Source organism: Rhopilema esculentum, chromosome 18 (assembly GCF_057945365.1).
Source record: "Rhopilema esculentum isolate cy_ngs chromosome 18, ASM5794536v1, whole genome shotgun sequence".
Lineage (NCBI taxonomy): Eukaryota > Metazoa > Cnidaria > Scyphozoa > Rhizostomeae > Rhizostomatidae > Rhopilema > Rhopilema esculentum.
Window position 1 is genome coordinate 154,534 of NC_142832.1, and position 15,816 is coordinate 170,349.

The following is a 15,816-nucleotide window of genomic DNA, read 5'->3' on the forward strand; positions in this document are numbered from 1 at the left end:
TGCTTTGTTTTCTTAGAAACGCAAAACATTTCTCAGAAAATCACCGAGTTGAACTGGCTTTGACCGTAAAAGTCATGATATAATCAATTATTCTATAGTTTGATCAGTACCTTTCTGTACATCTTGCTTTGTTTATTTAAAATCATTCGTGCTCTTTAAGTTGTCACAAGCCTTGCAGGTTTTGAATAAAATAACTGAAATTAAACTTTTCGTTTCCCTTTGCGCATTTCAGTTAAACAGAACAAAACAAAACAACAAACATCATTTCTTAGTAAATAAATTATATTCCTATCCTATCTCTTCCTTCTTAACATCACATTCTGACTACAAAGACAGCAAGATAATGGTGGTCTTTTTCTTAGGAACATTCCCAGCAACATGCAGTAAGATTAACAGAATACACGAAAAAGCCCTGAGAATTGCATACTTTAATTTTGCAATCTTTAATTTTGCAAGAAATATAAACAAGATGACGTAACAATTTTGACTGCATTCGCTTTTATTAGATAGTCAATACTTACTACTTACAAAAAATACTTACAGAAAAATCTTCCTGTGACTGTGTTTTGGTCCTTGAAACACTGTTCTTACGCGAAAATGAATCTACTTTGATACAAAAGTATTCGGTTATAAAGGCAGCAAAGAATTCCAGCAAACCTAAAATGGAGCAGGTGATTTCTCAGAAAACAGATCAGGATCAAGGTGATTCCCTCGAAGAACTGGTTCTCCAAGGGGGAAAACCGGTGAAAGGGAAGCGAAAAATCTTCCATAATAAAAACTCTTATAAATCGTTTTTAATGAATAACCAACCACCTCGCGATTTCCAATACCTGGGAATTGTTCTTCATTGAAACATTGTTAGCACAATAAAAGATTTGGGTTTATTTACGATCAAAGACCCGAGATCTGCAAATTCATATTTGAAACATCAACATCCACTTTTGATCAAATATTTTAAAACCAAAAACCAAAGCAACCTTCGGCTGCTTTGTTTTCTTAGAAACGCAAAACATTTCTCAGAAAATCACCGAGTTGAAATGGCTTTGACCGTAAAAGTCATGATATAATCAATTATTCTATAGTTTGATCAGTACCTTTCTGTACATCTTGTTTTGTTTATTTAAAATCATTCGTGCTCTTTAAGTTGTCACAAGCCTTGCAGGTTTTGAATAGAATAACTGAAATTGAAGGACACAGGCTGAGCTCAACTGAGGCGTATTCTGTCTTTCTTGTTTGGCTTTCACTTAAATAAACCTGCTCATTAGTAAGGTAACAGAGAAAAAGGTTTGAGACTGGATTCGATAAGGTAAGGCTTTGGAACAAAAACTACTTAGAGTTATGTCTTGCTCGCATATAATTTATATGTCAACCATTATAAACGAAACTGAACACGGGCTTGTCATACACGGGATATCAACGACTCGAAGCACCAAAGGGCATCGAAAGTATAGCCAATATAAAACTTTGTTGGCCAGTAAATCATTAGAGTTCCAGGCTGCAGCGTAGAAGCGAATAAAATTTGAACATAAGTTTTTTTACAATGGTTACATACATAAACAAAATTTACTTATAGCGTGGACGCCGAAAAACAAACATTTACAAGTGGTCTTACGCAACTTAAGGAGTTTCGTTCCTGTAATCTGGAGAAACGTCGCTACCACCTTCACCAGGAAGGACTAATGTGTTTGCTTCTAAATCGTCCTGCACAGCGTTTTCTGAAATATCTGCGGCACCGTCCGCTTCTTTCTTGCCACAATCTGGATTTTCCAGCAGGTTTTTCAGGTAGGGGTACAATTCAATATGAGTGTCTCTTCGCTTTAACTCCCTTTCATACCTCAGAAGCATTCTCCATAAGTTCGAAACAAACACTCTATGCTCCAACAACAGCGAATGAAAACCCCTCAAATCCTCGCAGAGTTTCTGACGATAAATTCAGAAATAATTACTCGTTTTGTGACATAAATTTTACCAAAGAACTTTCCTAGCGTTCAGGCAATATGGAACCGAAAACCAGATTCGGATAAAACAAAATAGCTTTCATTCTTATGCGTCCATTATTGTTCAATATTCTACAGCAAGTAGAAAAACACCTACTTGCAACATACCAATGGCATGTCTTTGGGAAATAGCGCCTTTTAGGTTGATGTGACAACAATATCTTCAAGGTATCGACTTCAAAGTTTCGAAGAATTGCTTTCCTTGAAAAGAATTAAAGAGCTTTTTCGTGCTGAAGTTGAAAAACTCCAAGAGCCCCTTTGCCCAACTGACTAACAAACAGGTTATTGACACATATCTGTGCATTATAAGTTTGATCGGTATGATTGTCGCAGAGGAGGCGCAATTTTGCAGACAGAAACGAGGCAGTTTCATGATTGGACTGCATACTTTTCCCCTCAAGCATTTCACGATGGTTTTAACTCTAGGTTGTTTTACCTAATTCCTCATTTCAATGACCTGTTTTCAACTTTCACTGAATTCTACGTTTCTTTTATCAGTTGGTATTGAGAAAAATAATTTGAGATGCAAAAAGCAGATGAAAATTCACCTTCGAAGCATAATCATAATTATCGAGTTACAGAAATGAGAAAACTCACGGTGTCACCAAACGTGAAATATATGAGATCTCTGGATGATACAGCTGCTGCTATCAATTGAATTAATGCTGAAGGGGCAAAATAAGCAGGTAAGCATCAATAAAACATGATCAGGAAAAACGAAATAAAAAAACGTAATTAAAAAACAAGACAAACGTTGGCTCGAGATGCATTGTGTACTAAAGGTAAGTTCAAACAGGTAAGCTACTGAAGGAAAGCTAAAAAGTTGAGGTCCAAAAGACACTGAGGACAAAATACAAATGAATGTCACTAGTGGTAAGGCAACAGATTAATGGAAAAGTGACAGACAGATGGAGTGTAGATTGGAACTAAGTTTATGAAATAAGGGTAAGCAGTAAAAGGTACCAAAAGGTACAAAAGTCAATGAGGATAAAAATACAAATAAATGGCACAAGTGGTAGGGCCTTAAGGGAAATTCAAATGTTGGAAAGTTTATCAATTTTTGCGGCAAGAAGGATTATGAAAATTCATCGAATCTATGGAAAAATGATGGAAATATTTTTGCTTATCAGAAAAATTAAAAATTGCAGGACTTTGAACAAGAAAAAGAGATACCTTTTAATCTTGCATCCCCTCCAAAGGCTCCACAGCCCCAGTTGCCTAGAAACATATCAATAAGATGATAAGATCGGCCCGATAACGATTTTACTTTTAGTAAAAATACCAAATGACTTTAGGCTATTAATGTTAGTCTAGAGCATCATGTCCATGTGACAAAATATTTGAGCAGTTAGGAAAATCTGTTATCGTTATGACCTTCGTCTTGGTCAGCACTTGGCTGTCTAAAAATAACTAAAGAAGACGAAAATCGAAACTTTGAAGAAAAGTGTTGCCTTTTAGAGGGTAAGAAATAACAGAAAGAAAGAAATAGCGAAATTACCAGTTGCAACAGCTGGGAGAAAATCCAAATTATCAATACTCTGAAAAGCGCAATGTGCCTGAAAAACAATGCAAAATAATATTTGATATCAAAGCAGCGTTTTACATATTTTTGTTCAAGTACAAATTGTTGTCTAACTGATTACTTTCCTTGCTTAGATTTGTAGCAACCACAAAAAGGAAATCAAATTAAATCACCAATTAAATGAAAAATTTCTGGAATGGATAACTGACATATAAAAAACAAAGATCGAAAGCCGTATGTAGGCCTAACAGAAAAAAGGATTTTGGATTTCATTGAGAGAAATACTTTGTTCAACTCTCTCTTTAGCATTGACTGAGCGAATTGCTGCGAGTAAGTATGAAAGACATGTGCATCCATTGCAACGACTTCGGTGTAAAGGCGCCCCCATCTGTCTCTGGAAGGAAAAACAAGAAAATGCCTTGATGATGTTCATCAAAAAAATACAGTATCATCTTATACAGTATAATCACAAACATTGCAGAAAATGGTGTGAGTACCATTGTGACCCTGTTTATTTGATATGCAAGAGAAACAGTACTGAGACCTGGTTGATATTGTTGTTGGTCATCCCATATCAAATCATCCAGAATTTCTGAAGAAAGTAACCACTTTGTCCTCAGAATGCATCAATTATAATTCTAAAATTTCAGCTTAATTTCCTTTGTCAGTCAAAACTATAGTACTTTCTATTTTTGGGCGTTTCGGGAAAATTTGATAAAAAGGTGTGAAAATGAATTGCAGTATTACAGTATAGATCCTATACATCAAAGCTCAGAAGCTCTTATCATGGGCGGGGATTTTAAGGGTGTGGCCGAAATATTTACAGAATTTTGAAAAGTACAATACTTGTTCTACTAATGTGGAGAAAATTGTCCTTCGGTATTGTATGCTGCAATTTTTGTAAGCATGTTAAGTTATGGAATATAATGGGATACATGATGCATCACAGAAGTTCTATTTGTGTATGGTGAGTGATTTGTTGTTACCATATAATGTATATAAAATATGTACTGCTGTTAGACACCGAAGTTTGTTTAATCAGTGTAATATTAATATTATTAACAGACGCCCTAATGCAGAAAAAAGGGGAAAGCGGTACATTGTATGTGTTGATGGATTTTTTCAGCAGCTTCTTTAAGGATCTTAAAATATTAATTTTTTATTCTGTTCTAAGCTGTTGTAATTTTTTCTGCGCAATAAATCGGTTGAGGTATGGCTATATCCTGCGTCCTACGTATCAACTTAGCTTTTCTTAACACAAACCTAATTCGAGCTAGTAAAGGCTTACCGCGGCGTGAGGTCGATGTAGTCATTCCGGAATGTGTACGTCTGTGCATACCCAGTGTAATCGCTAAAGCGTTCAGCACCTGCAGAATAAAATAAACCTTGGCTTAAATGAGTTGAATGCTTATCAGTGCCATTAAACATGAGCAGAAACACACGAGACAAAAGCAAACACTACAGGCTGAAACCAGATTAATAATGCAGCAATATGCAACAATGTGCGACTGGGGAAATACCAAAACAGTAATTACAAACAACAAACTACAAATAGAAACAATCACACGGAAAAGAATTATAACAAGATCGTAAATGCCTTGTCCTAATTGAAAATAAAGCAACTGGAAAATTGTTATTATAAATCTGCACTAAATTTTCTTAAAAATGTCCAACCACGGGGAGCAAAAATAGATAGCAAAACCTCAGGTTATCAAAGTAAATGCGGGGAAAACATATTAAAAAAAACTTATGTGCATTTTTTTCAAAAATGGGAGAAAATTCTGAATGGTTAATGAACTGGTTAGTTTTAAGACAATTGAAACAGTGACCTTGAAAATATCTCGATTTTTACAAACCTCTCACGAGCAAGGTTTCGTTTGGATCAAGTCTTTCAACAAAGAGTCGGGAGAGAATCAGCTCTGGGCAAATCAAAAAACGTATTTCCTCTTGCACACAACCCTGCAATTGATAGAAAGAGTAAAAACTGATTCTCCAGCAAAAGGGAAGGGAAGAGACGAAAGACAGAAAAAATGCACCCACAAATAAAAAAGAAATGGATATCTAAACTTGGGTGGTTATGCAAACGACGATGGAATTAAGAGAGAAGACTGATGTTTAATGCAATGAGTCCCTGAAAAAAGAAGATACGTATACACCTGCTAAAACTATCCTGAAAAATCCCTGGCATTTTCTTTTAGAATCTTTTGCATATGATGGCTTCACATTTGCCTTGGTGTAACTAGTCCAATGAAGGGTATCTTCAGATGAAGGGCAAAGCACAATTGATCACATAAGAAAACAAAGCACCAATGACCAGATGTTTGTTTCAAATGGGCTCATTGCTTTTGAATATTTTGAGAAAAAGGCTGAGGGGTAAATATCGACACTTACTACGAGTTGAAAAAAAATCGATCTCACGTCACGTTGCTAGATCTCTCATCATTTTCATCACATGTTGCAAAAAGATAGCAAGGTGATGAAGCTGAGTCAATAGTTAAATCTATCAAAGACTTTGAAGTTTCAATTGACATGGCTTGGAGTATATTGACATAGTTAAATCAACTACTTTCTTGCATGTCACAACGTTGTAGAAGTGACAGTGGAAAATCGAATCAAATCGTTTTTACCAGACAGAAATAAGACTCCCATACCTCGCCTATAACGCCTCCACCAACAAGTCTGTTTGCAAAATCAACCTGAGATGCAAAGAAAAACCTTTGATAGACAAAAATGTGCCCTAAATTAGCTTAGTCTAATTTGGTTAAGTCTTTAGAGTTTACATAAAGCTTCCATGCGATATCTTTCATATAAAATAACATAGCAATGCTTTAATGCTTACAATTCCAATAGGCTGAGAAATTTCAGGGGAAGCATATCACATTTACGACTCAATTTTCTGGAATAAGAGAAGTTTTGTTACCTGTAAAAACCCATTGCCATCATCCTCAATCGTACCCTTGGAAGTTGCAAAAAGGTTTTTGAAACTTTTATCACACCTTTGAAAAAAATTAGCGGAGTATAGCTTTGAGATAACAGAAAAAAAGCAGAAAGGTAGCATAAAGAGTACAGTTAGTAACGATTTGGCCGCAAGGAGAAAAGGCCAACAACTGAATTAAAGGACGGGCTCATTTTAAAACAAAACGAGAAAAAGGAGCCATCCATATATCGCCTAGTTTTAAGGTTCATCAAAGTCTATATACTAAGGCTGAGTATAAAGACATTAGAATAGTTTCTGGCGAGTTCATGTTCGGTGTGTGCTTGAAGATGTTATAACATTGAGGTTTCTCAATTTTTTTGTAATTGGATAGAGAATGTGATGCGAGGTTTATCAAAAAAGAATATTACCTCTCCCACTCTATGAATGAATCTTTCTCCAAAACCTTTCTGGTGTACGTCAATGTTCCTACGGGTACTAGTGAGAAAAAATGGAATAATAGAGAAATGAACTATTTGGTCATACAACAGGACGGCTCTAAGTTGCTACTCTGAGTTTCACGCTTAATGTGATCAGCAGGACAGTTGAGTTTCACGCTTAACATGATCAGCAGGACAGTTGCCAGTACAGCTCTGCCTATCAGACATCGACCAGTTTTTTTTCATTAATAGAGAAAGAATAGAAAACTGTCGAGAATTGGTGGCTTTGTGAAGGAACATTATCACGTAATGTTCTTGCAGGTGCACACGTGAAAGCAAAACTTTAAGAGTAAGGCCACAAATTTCGACCTCTAAGGAATAAACTACAAAGTCAAGGCTAATGGAATTGAAGACTTATACCTCTTAAAATTCATTCACAGAACAAATTCAAAATGTACAGAATTGAAAGAACAATTCACATCATCGATCATTGCCAAATGGTGACAGGTGAATGCCTGACAAAATGAAATACCCAAAATAAACAAACTCACTATCACTTGTCACCCTTCTGAAATAATTAAGCAGGGTCTTTAGTTTTTCGGACTTCGTTTTATTCACAACGTCTTTGGAACCTCTGAACAACCTTGTAGCAGAAATAAATGTCAAATTATGCAAAGCAAAATTAATACTTAAAAACAAAGAATGGAATAGATTTGAGTAAAAATTGTCTGGATCAAGCTGAGACGGAACCATTCGTATGAAGAATAAACTCACATACAGCTCCAGTAATCTTTGCTAACGGGAAATATATATCCCTGGCAACCAATCATCAGCAATAAACAGCCTTTGAGGAAAATATGGTGATATTATTTGTACTGGGTTATTATATCACATATCAATCTGGACAAAAAATATAAAAATGACTTACCTATTAAAATTTATATCAGGAAAGGTCGAATACTCAGAGTTCTTGTGTGCATTTCGACGAGGAAATGTACAAAAGAATGCATTTGCCAAAAGACAGGCTGCCTGAAATCGAGAACGGGTTAACAAGTTAAAAAACAAGTAGAAAAAGGGAATTTCTTAAACAAATTGACTCAAAGCTGAGATGAGTGCTGAAATCCTAAAGTATGTATAACGTGCGAATAGAGTCAATAAATAGAACAAGAATGACAGAAAAGGACTCACCTGTTGCTGAGAAAGCGTTATACTTTGGTACTTTTGTCTTTTTAGCAGTGGAGGCGGCTGCGAATCGATCATAGAACTATATCACATTAAGAAAGAAAAACTGTTTTGGCTCATCACATACACGAATAGCAATCAAAACCAGGCTAGAGATGGTCCATTAGAAAAGCTATTGTCTTGTACCATTAGAGCACAAGAGAAGTATGGCACTAACAAAGTCCAAGGGTTTAGAGGTTCAATATCAGACTATGTCAGGAAGGTTCCTTGTGTCCCCACTGCTCTTTCCAGAAGCATCTAGGAAACGCCGCTATATGAATTCGTAGGTCCTTTGCAACGTATTATTTGGCTCTCTCCATTTTGGACAAAAAATGCTAAATATAATGCGGGAATCTAACGTTCAAACGTTCGCTAACCATTGATGATGCCAGGGCTTAAGGGCAATTTATGTTCCAATGAAACACACAATTTACAGGCAAAAGTGCCAAAAAAGCAAAAAAGCACCCTAATTAGAGCTTGCGTTGTTAATCGTTGAAATACGGTGATTGTGATACCTGTGTGCAGAGTGATGGCATCTTCAATGCTAAGACAGCCATCTCAGGAATAATACGATCAAACAGCAGATTCTTTTCTCTCGTTGGTAGGTACTAACAAGAAGAAATGATGACATTACAGCACACAGTATAAAGAACTCTGCACGAAAGGCTTGGAACCGAAGAGATGTGCATGACAACATATCAGCGAGATATTGGAAAGAACTGCATATCAATTGATTTATCATATAAGTTCTTGACGACATGAGAAGCAACTGAGCTATGTATATATCAACTTTTGCGTATACACCTTGAATACTTACACTTTTACAAACAATACATAAATCATCAAATACTTGATATACCAATCATATACACCCTCACTCTACAACATTAAAATATTTCTACACTTTGAGGTTGGTTCCAAGTTTCAACAAGAATAAACGCTCACATGAGCAGAGGGCTGAATGGCAGTCTAAGGAGAGCACTTAGCATCGAGTAAATTGCAGCTCATTTTTAGATACTTTTTACTAGCTTTTTATGTTTTTATCCAATTGTAAATTGATCTATAAAGTTGTGTATTCGGTTTTCCTAGATAAACAAACTATTATGTTTCAGCGAATAATTTTTGGCTTTTCTTTAATAAAAAAAATACAAATCGAGCGTAATAACAGTGAGATGTACAAAAGAATCGAGATGTATCCATGGATATCTGCTTCGTGGAATAGATCGACATTTATAAATAATAAATATGGGAAAATTAGACATGTCAAAATAGGGAAGACTTTTTCAGACAAACCGCAAATTACAATAAGGATGAAAGACAATGAAATAGATACATACATGGTTGCAAAAAGAGTGCCATCCCTCGAAATTCCATTTATCTTTATAATGAACATTATACTTTAAAACAGCATCCTACAACAAATACAAGGTCAGATCGAATGACAATCTAATGAAGTAAAATAGAAAGAAATAAAGCAGTCAGTTACAAAAGAAGACAAAATAAGACAAAATAAGACAAAATAAGACAAAATAAGTGACTAATTGCAAAACAAATCAAACATAACATGTGCCAGTCAAACATAAGCAAAAAGAGGTGCAAATCTTACCTCGAAGTCTCTCGAACTCCTGATTGGCTTTGCCAGGGTTTCCTTAATGAGGTCCCAGCGTTTACGGAGAGTTTTATCTTTCGTCTGAAAGTCACCAAAGGGGCAAAAATAGCTGTATCATTTGAAACAATATGCATGAAAACCATTACGATAAACAACTCCTTGCACACACTCTATGGTAATGGAAATTCCAGATGCAAAAATAAATAAGCGGATGTTAATTCATATTGGTAGACGGATATTTATTGGCTTGGTGTGATATTGTATTCTTTCAAAAATAAAAGGGATCACAACACCAAAAGAGTTCACGCCACCAGAATGGGTTCGTGAGTTTGGACCACAAGCCTAGGTTGATTAATAAATGTAGTACAAATAACAAAGGGACTTACTGGATAAAGACTTTCTCTCGAACAAGGCATTTTTACGTGATCTCTATCCCAAATGTCTCTGGCAAAATAAAAAGAGGTCAATCGCAAATGAAACAAAGCAACGAAAACAAGTAAAACAGAGAAAGAACGAAAACTGGGAAAATATTGAAAATAGCTTCACACCTGTATCTATCAGGGTATGGCTGGGGAGCTTCTGTTGCTTGTATATGGGGCTGTAATAAAGAGAAACCGTTTTCAACACAAATTTACAGTACCCGTTTTACTCGAGAAAACTCGGGTAGTTTGCAGGACATGTTAGCCACAAAAAAGCCGTGATAGCCCTCGGGGAATCGCCTTTGGACCCCATTGATAGTTTCTTCCCCCTCGATCACCATTTTCAGGTATATGAGCACCCATGATGTCCCTTCGCACCAGTTTCAGATTCCACACCCTGAAATTCATACCAACGCCGCTGTTAAAAAAGGGGATGAAGGAGGATGAAGGAGCAAAAAGCAAAATGAAGTATTGTAGGAAAAAAACCTTGGCGTGTAACGGCCAATCGTTTTACAGGGCCACTCTGAGCAAGTTTTAAATATTCTAAATCAGTATTTTAAACCGCCGATAAAGCAAAATAAACGAGCTTAAAACCAAAACTATTTGATATATCTATAACAAAAAAAGGGAATTTTTTTACAGAAGAGGATCAAAAATTTAACCAGCTCTATTTGAAAATAAAGAGTGAGACTATTAAAAAAGTTCGAAAAAAGCAGGCAAATCACATAAAGAAAAAAATCAAAGTTGAATGAAGTAGGTAATAACGCCTTGACAACATAAATAAAACATTGACCGTTGCCTTAAAGAAGATTTAAGTATGAAACCCTGTCATTGAAAGACAATATTTCAAATTGGTATTATAATAAAATTGATTAAATGATGTCCATACCCTGACAAGAATTCTATGATCAGGAAGCGGCTGCAACTTCGGTAAAACTTCACCACATTGAAGGAGGTTGTTAAAAGACACAGGAACGGCATTCTGTCAAATGCACAAGAACATTAAAATTCCTGTTCACTGGGCAAACGCAGTCTCCAAGGGACTTATTCCTAACAATACAGGCACCTTATATACGAATTATATATGAAATAATAAGTCACATAAATATAATGTGAAGTTACAGAGACGTAGATACACTGCATACGAGCAACTGAATCTGTTGTCAAATAAATTCAAAATAGACTCCAAACACAAAGGTAAATATTGACTAAGAAATAGCCAAACGTCTTATATGCAAGATATGCAGCAACAAGATATGTAAGAAATAATGGAAAAAGAAGCTGTGTTGAAACTGTCACCTACATTGTCATCATCTGAGTAGAGCTCACTTCTCGGAGACCTACAAGTAGCAAAAATACATTATTTACAAGATTATGGGATAATCCATGCATGGGATAATTTTTTACACAGGTTGATACCCATATCAAAGAAATCACAACGCTTAGAAAACAAAGACCCTAATCATTCGTAACATGAAACTGGATGAAGTTGGACATTTTTGTCAATTTCAACCAACGCTGTCTGTATAGCAAGCAATGATTTTCATACCCTCCAAAAAGACTCTGTGATAAATCGACATCTAATGACGAGCTGGTTCCTTGCTCATCACCACTTGATTCTAAAGAGTGCTCTTCTTTCTTCTTCCGACCGAGTCTACGCTCTGCAGCGCTTGCAGCTAATTCTCTTCGTTCCTTCGCGTCAGATGTTTCCTCCCTAGCGTTCATAGCGTCTGCTTCAATATCTGAAAATAAACACTTCAGATCGTACCAAAGTTTTTACAAAGACAAAAACAAATAAGTCTTACATCAAGGGATGCAGAAAAGCGAACTAATAAATGGGTGCCCCCCCCCCCCCTAAGATTTACGCAACTACAATTAGTATTACCATTTGGTAAGAAGAACAACTATCTGTTTCAGCTCTTTGACTCCATGACGTAATAAAGGTCTAACGTAGATCCAAATAGCTTAAGTCAACATCACACATTAAATAGATTATCTTATTGCTTACATCCCCAGTATAAACTTGATGATACTGAGAAGTGTATTGAAGTACCTTAAACATGACATTGATGTAATGAGCAAGCTATTTTTAAAAGCAACATGTCACCAACTAGGGCAGTAATGTCTTCTCGATTGAGCATAGGATTGGTATAAAAGTGATGCTAGTATCAAGAGAACAGCCAAACAAAGAAATAGTTCAAAGTCTTTTCAATGAATCTCACGTGAAAAGGGGAATTTCAAATATGGTCTGGGGTTATATTTGGCCAAATTTGGTCACTAGCATGTTCTTTTGGGGGTGTTCTGTCAATGTCACAAAGAAAACCCTTGGAAAACTGTCAGGGAATTTTTATAAAATGACAATAGGAATCACTTCAAAATCTTAGCCAATCAGCAAGCAAATTATATAAATTTTTAAATTTAAAACCAAAATTCATTTTATATGTGAATCAACTTTCAATAATTGGTGAGGTATCTACAAGACAAACTGACAGCATGGAGCCAGCAAGGAACTGAGCTATGCAAACTTTCAATTTCATGGTGAATTAAATGCACAAATTTCAAAGCTTTAATGCAGTGTTGTCCTAACTTTTTCCAAGGAGGGTCACATGGCAACACCTTAAATCGCTCTGTTTAATGATGCACAAATGTGGGATGGTACAAAATCATTGGTTTTGTACAGGTGAACTGGTTCGAAAAACAAATTATTACTTTTTTGCCTTGATGTTTGTTTTGTTCATATGGAAATATGGACATGTGCATTGGTATACTCTTTGTTGGAATTCTTAAACACCAAAAGTTGAAGGGAGCAATTGTGTTTCCGAATGAGGAGAAGAAAAAAAGTTGGTATGTGTCTGAGCGGTTCATTTATTTGTTCAAAATTAGGAAGGCTGTTTGAATGGTATGCAAACATTCATATGTGAACAGGGTCTTAGTCTGCTTCTGAGATCATTTATCACATTCTTTATATGTATGGGCTCTGAAAAAAATGTAGGAGGCATGCTGACCATTAGGGCACAATCGGAACTGTAAAAATTTTACTTGCTAATTGGATTGTTGACTAGAAACTGAATTTCAGAATCCCTTTTCAGGAATTTTAATTTATGAAGATGTAGCTCCCCTTCAAGCTTATCACAAGATTAGCTTTTGGTGTTATTATGCCTAGCAATATTGCTGAGCTATCCAAAACAATTTGAAGTTGTCTTTATAAAATTCACCATCTGTTTCTCATTTCCGTTTGTTAGAAATATGGATTGTACCCATCTTGAATTTTTAAAACAAGCATTGTGTGTTCATGGTTTGGCACAGAATGAGGGTTGGGTTCACTGTGTTAAACTGGAACTCACTAAATGTTCATGTGCGTTAATGGGTGAGCTTTAATCTAATCTTGTGAATAATATGAATAAATTTCTCTCTTATAACCCATATATGTTTAGTTCTCTTTCATGTTTGACCAATTGGGCCCCTGGAAGAGATTAGGTTCCATTGATAGATCACCCCTTCGATACTTTCAGTGTTTTGCCAGTGAGTGTGATTTTTTTTCTAATTAGGTTTTCTCTTAGGACACAGTTTTTAATTCCATACTTTCATAGAGTCTGCGGAATTAGTTTTTGAATTGATTTTTGTCACAAAAATTCACAGTTACTCACTATATAACTCCTTTAAAATTGACAAACATAGTTTCTCACAAAACCCTGCTACAATTCTTTTCCAAGAAATTTCTGTTGACCAGCCTGCTCTCAAGTTTTCCCCCAGAAAACTGTTTTTAATAAAAATTTGCAAATACTTGGGTAGGATACTTCATGCAGCCCAATTATTGTGCAAGTTCATGATATGAATAACCTGCCTGGCATTAACAACTTTACCATTGCTCAAAGATAAAAATTTTGTTTATTTCCTGATGCGACTGATTTATTTTCCATTAAGAATTAAATTTCAAAATTATTTACTTATTACATGGGGTAAGTAACTGTTAGGTCTATAATTTAACCTGACTGTTCAAATACATTTGGGAGGGGAGTGTGAATCAGCCCATTAATTTTCAACAAGACAACAGAATTCTAACACTTCCAGGGTCTTCTCAAAGTCCAGATATCAATGTCATTGAAAATGCTATGGGTTTTTCAGTTTAATATGAAAAATTCAATGAATTGATATCCTCTAAAGACTAAACAACAGTTATCTGTGAAATCTTTGACACCAGTTTAGGAACCATGTTTGATTTTTGTAACAAATAGAGGAGAGTAACAGGACACTATCAGATTGACATTTCAAGTGAGTTACCAGTACAGGAAGTCCAGCAAAGCTGCAAGCATATGCATGTTTTAGAGCTTTGCTTTGACATCTGGGCAATTATTCCTTGCCGTTTCATTAAAAACTTGCATAGAGTATTTCCTTGCAAACGCTATGTTGCCTATTTGTCTAAGGGTATCTCGCCAAAAATTATAATTTTGTTTAAAATGGAATGCATGGATGGATTTGAATTAAAAAATTTGTACGACTTATACTTTGCTGAACAGCTGAAATTCTCAGATCAGATGATTCCTTTTGCCATTTTCTAAATATAATTAATTTATTTTTTCTTTTCTTTTCATTAACTTGACCTTGTACTGGCGCGACTTGTTTCCGATCGAATACTTTTGGGAGGGGAGTATATAGCCCCGCTGTGTGCTCAGACAATGCAAAAGACAATGGAATTTAAATAGTTATGTTTGCAAATAGCTAGAACAAACCACAAGTTTAGATTATACCTTTAATTTCTTCCTCTTTCTTTGCCTTTTTCCTTTTTGAAAAATACTCTAAAATACTGATTTGATTTCTTTTTCGTTTACAAGCTTCCAATTTTCCGCCACCGTCATTTTCACCATGTTGTTTATCTTCCTTACTCGAACTACCATGCGAGCTCATTATCAACGCTCATCCCTCTTGTAATAACTAAAGGCTAATTTTCTAGCTTGTGCAAACAACTGATTGATCGACTCCTTGTATGAAAGTTCCAGCAGAAACAGAGCGAAACAAACTTCAATTACAGAAGACAAGAGGATCGACTGGCCGCCATTACTAATGTTGTGGCTGTTGAACTTACATTCTCCTCCACATAATACATGAACCCACGATGTTCCCAAAGCAGAGGCTACTTTCACTATGTAAAGTTTTAACAATGATTTTGTCAGTCCATGCATGGCATTCGGCCTTTTCACCTTAAGGGGATGAAAGTAATCTGAACTTGCCATTGGTGCATTTTCAAACTGGATTTTCGGAAGCAGTGAGCCTCTAGCCCTCGATAGTTTCTTAAGGATCCTATAATGGAAATTAGCAGCAACCTCGCTTTTTCCGCCCACCCCCTCTGAAAGATTTCGTGCTTTTGGTTCTGCTTTCATGTGACAGGAGGAAAGAAGTAAACATAAATATTCCCAATAATTGTCTCGAATTGTTGGATATTTCTGTTGGATATTTCAAGAACTTTTGCAATGAAAATAAGCTGCATAACGGCTTGAAGCGTTGAAATGCAGTTTAATTGGGTTATCAATCCCAAAACATCTGTTTCTTGGTCATCTTTTTGCCCGTTTGAACAGTTACTTAATACTTTAGAAAGACTGCTTAGGCTACAAATCGAACTTATACATTTTGCAATGATTTTCCACACATTTTTCAGAATGACCATAATCTTCTCTTCTATGATTTTCCGATGGCGAT

At 35.7% G+C, this 15,816-nt stretch overlaps 1 protein-coding gene across 1 annotated transcript; it reads right to left on the reverse strand.

Annotated features, from left to right (window-relative positions):
• Positions 1-1,336: 1,336 nt before the first annotated feature.
• LOC135681048 (poly(ADP-ribose) glycohydrolase) lies at positions 1,337-15,191 on the reverse strand. Its single transcript, XM_065195321.2, has 22 exons — positions 14,871-15,191; positions 11,672-11,864; positions 11,426-11,462; positions 11,012-11,104; positions 10,252-10,301; positions 10,090-10,147; positions 9,701-9,784; positions 9,432-9,506; positions 8,610-8,702; positions 8,062-8,118; positions 7,802-7,902; positions 7,425-7,516; positions 6,865-6,931; positions 6,440-6,515; positions 6,171-6,215; positions 5,376-5,478; positions 4,808-4,886; positions 3,805-3,913; positions 3,496-3,553; positions 3,171-3,215; positions 2,595-2,662; positions 1,337-1,920 (listed from the first exon to the last, which is right to left on the reverse strand). Exons 1-22 carry the CDS (start codon positions 15,025-15,027, stop codon positions 1,618-1,620), a joined length of 2,043 nt encoding a protein of 680 aa, XP_065051393.2. The 5' UTR covers positions 15,028-15,191; the 3' UTR covers positions 1,337-1,617.
• Between the last annotated feature and the right edge of the window lie 625 nt (positions 15,192-15,816).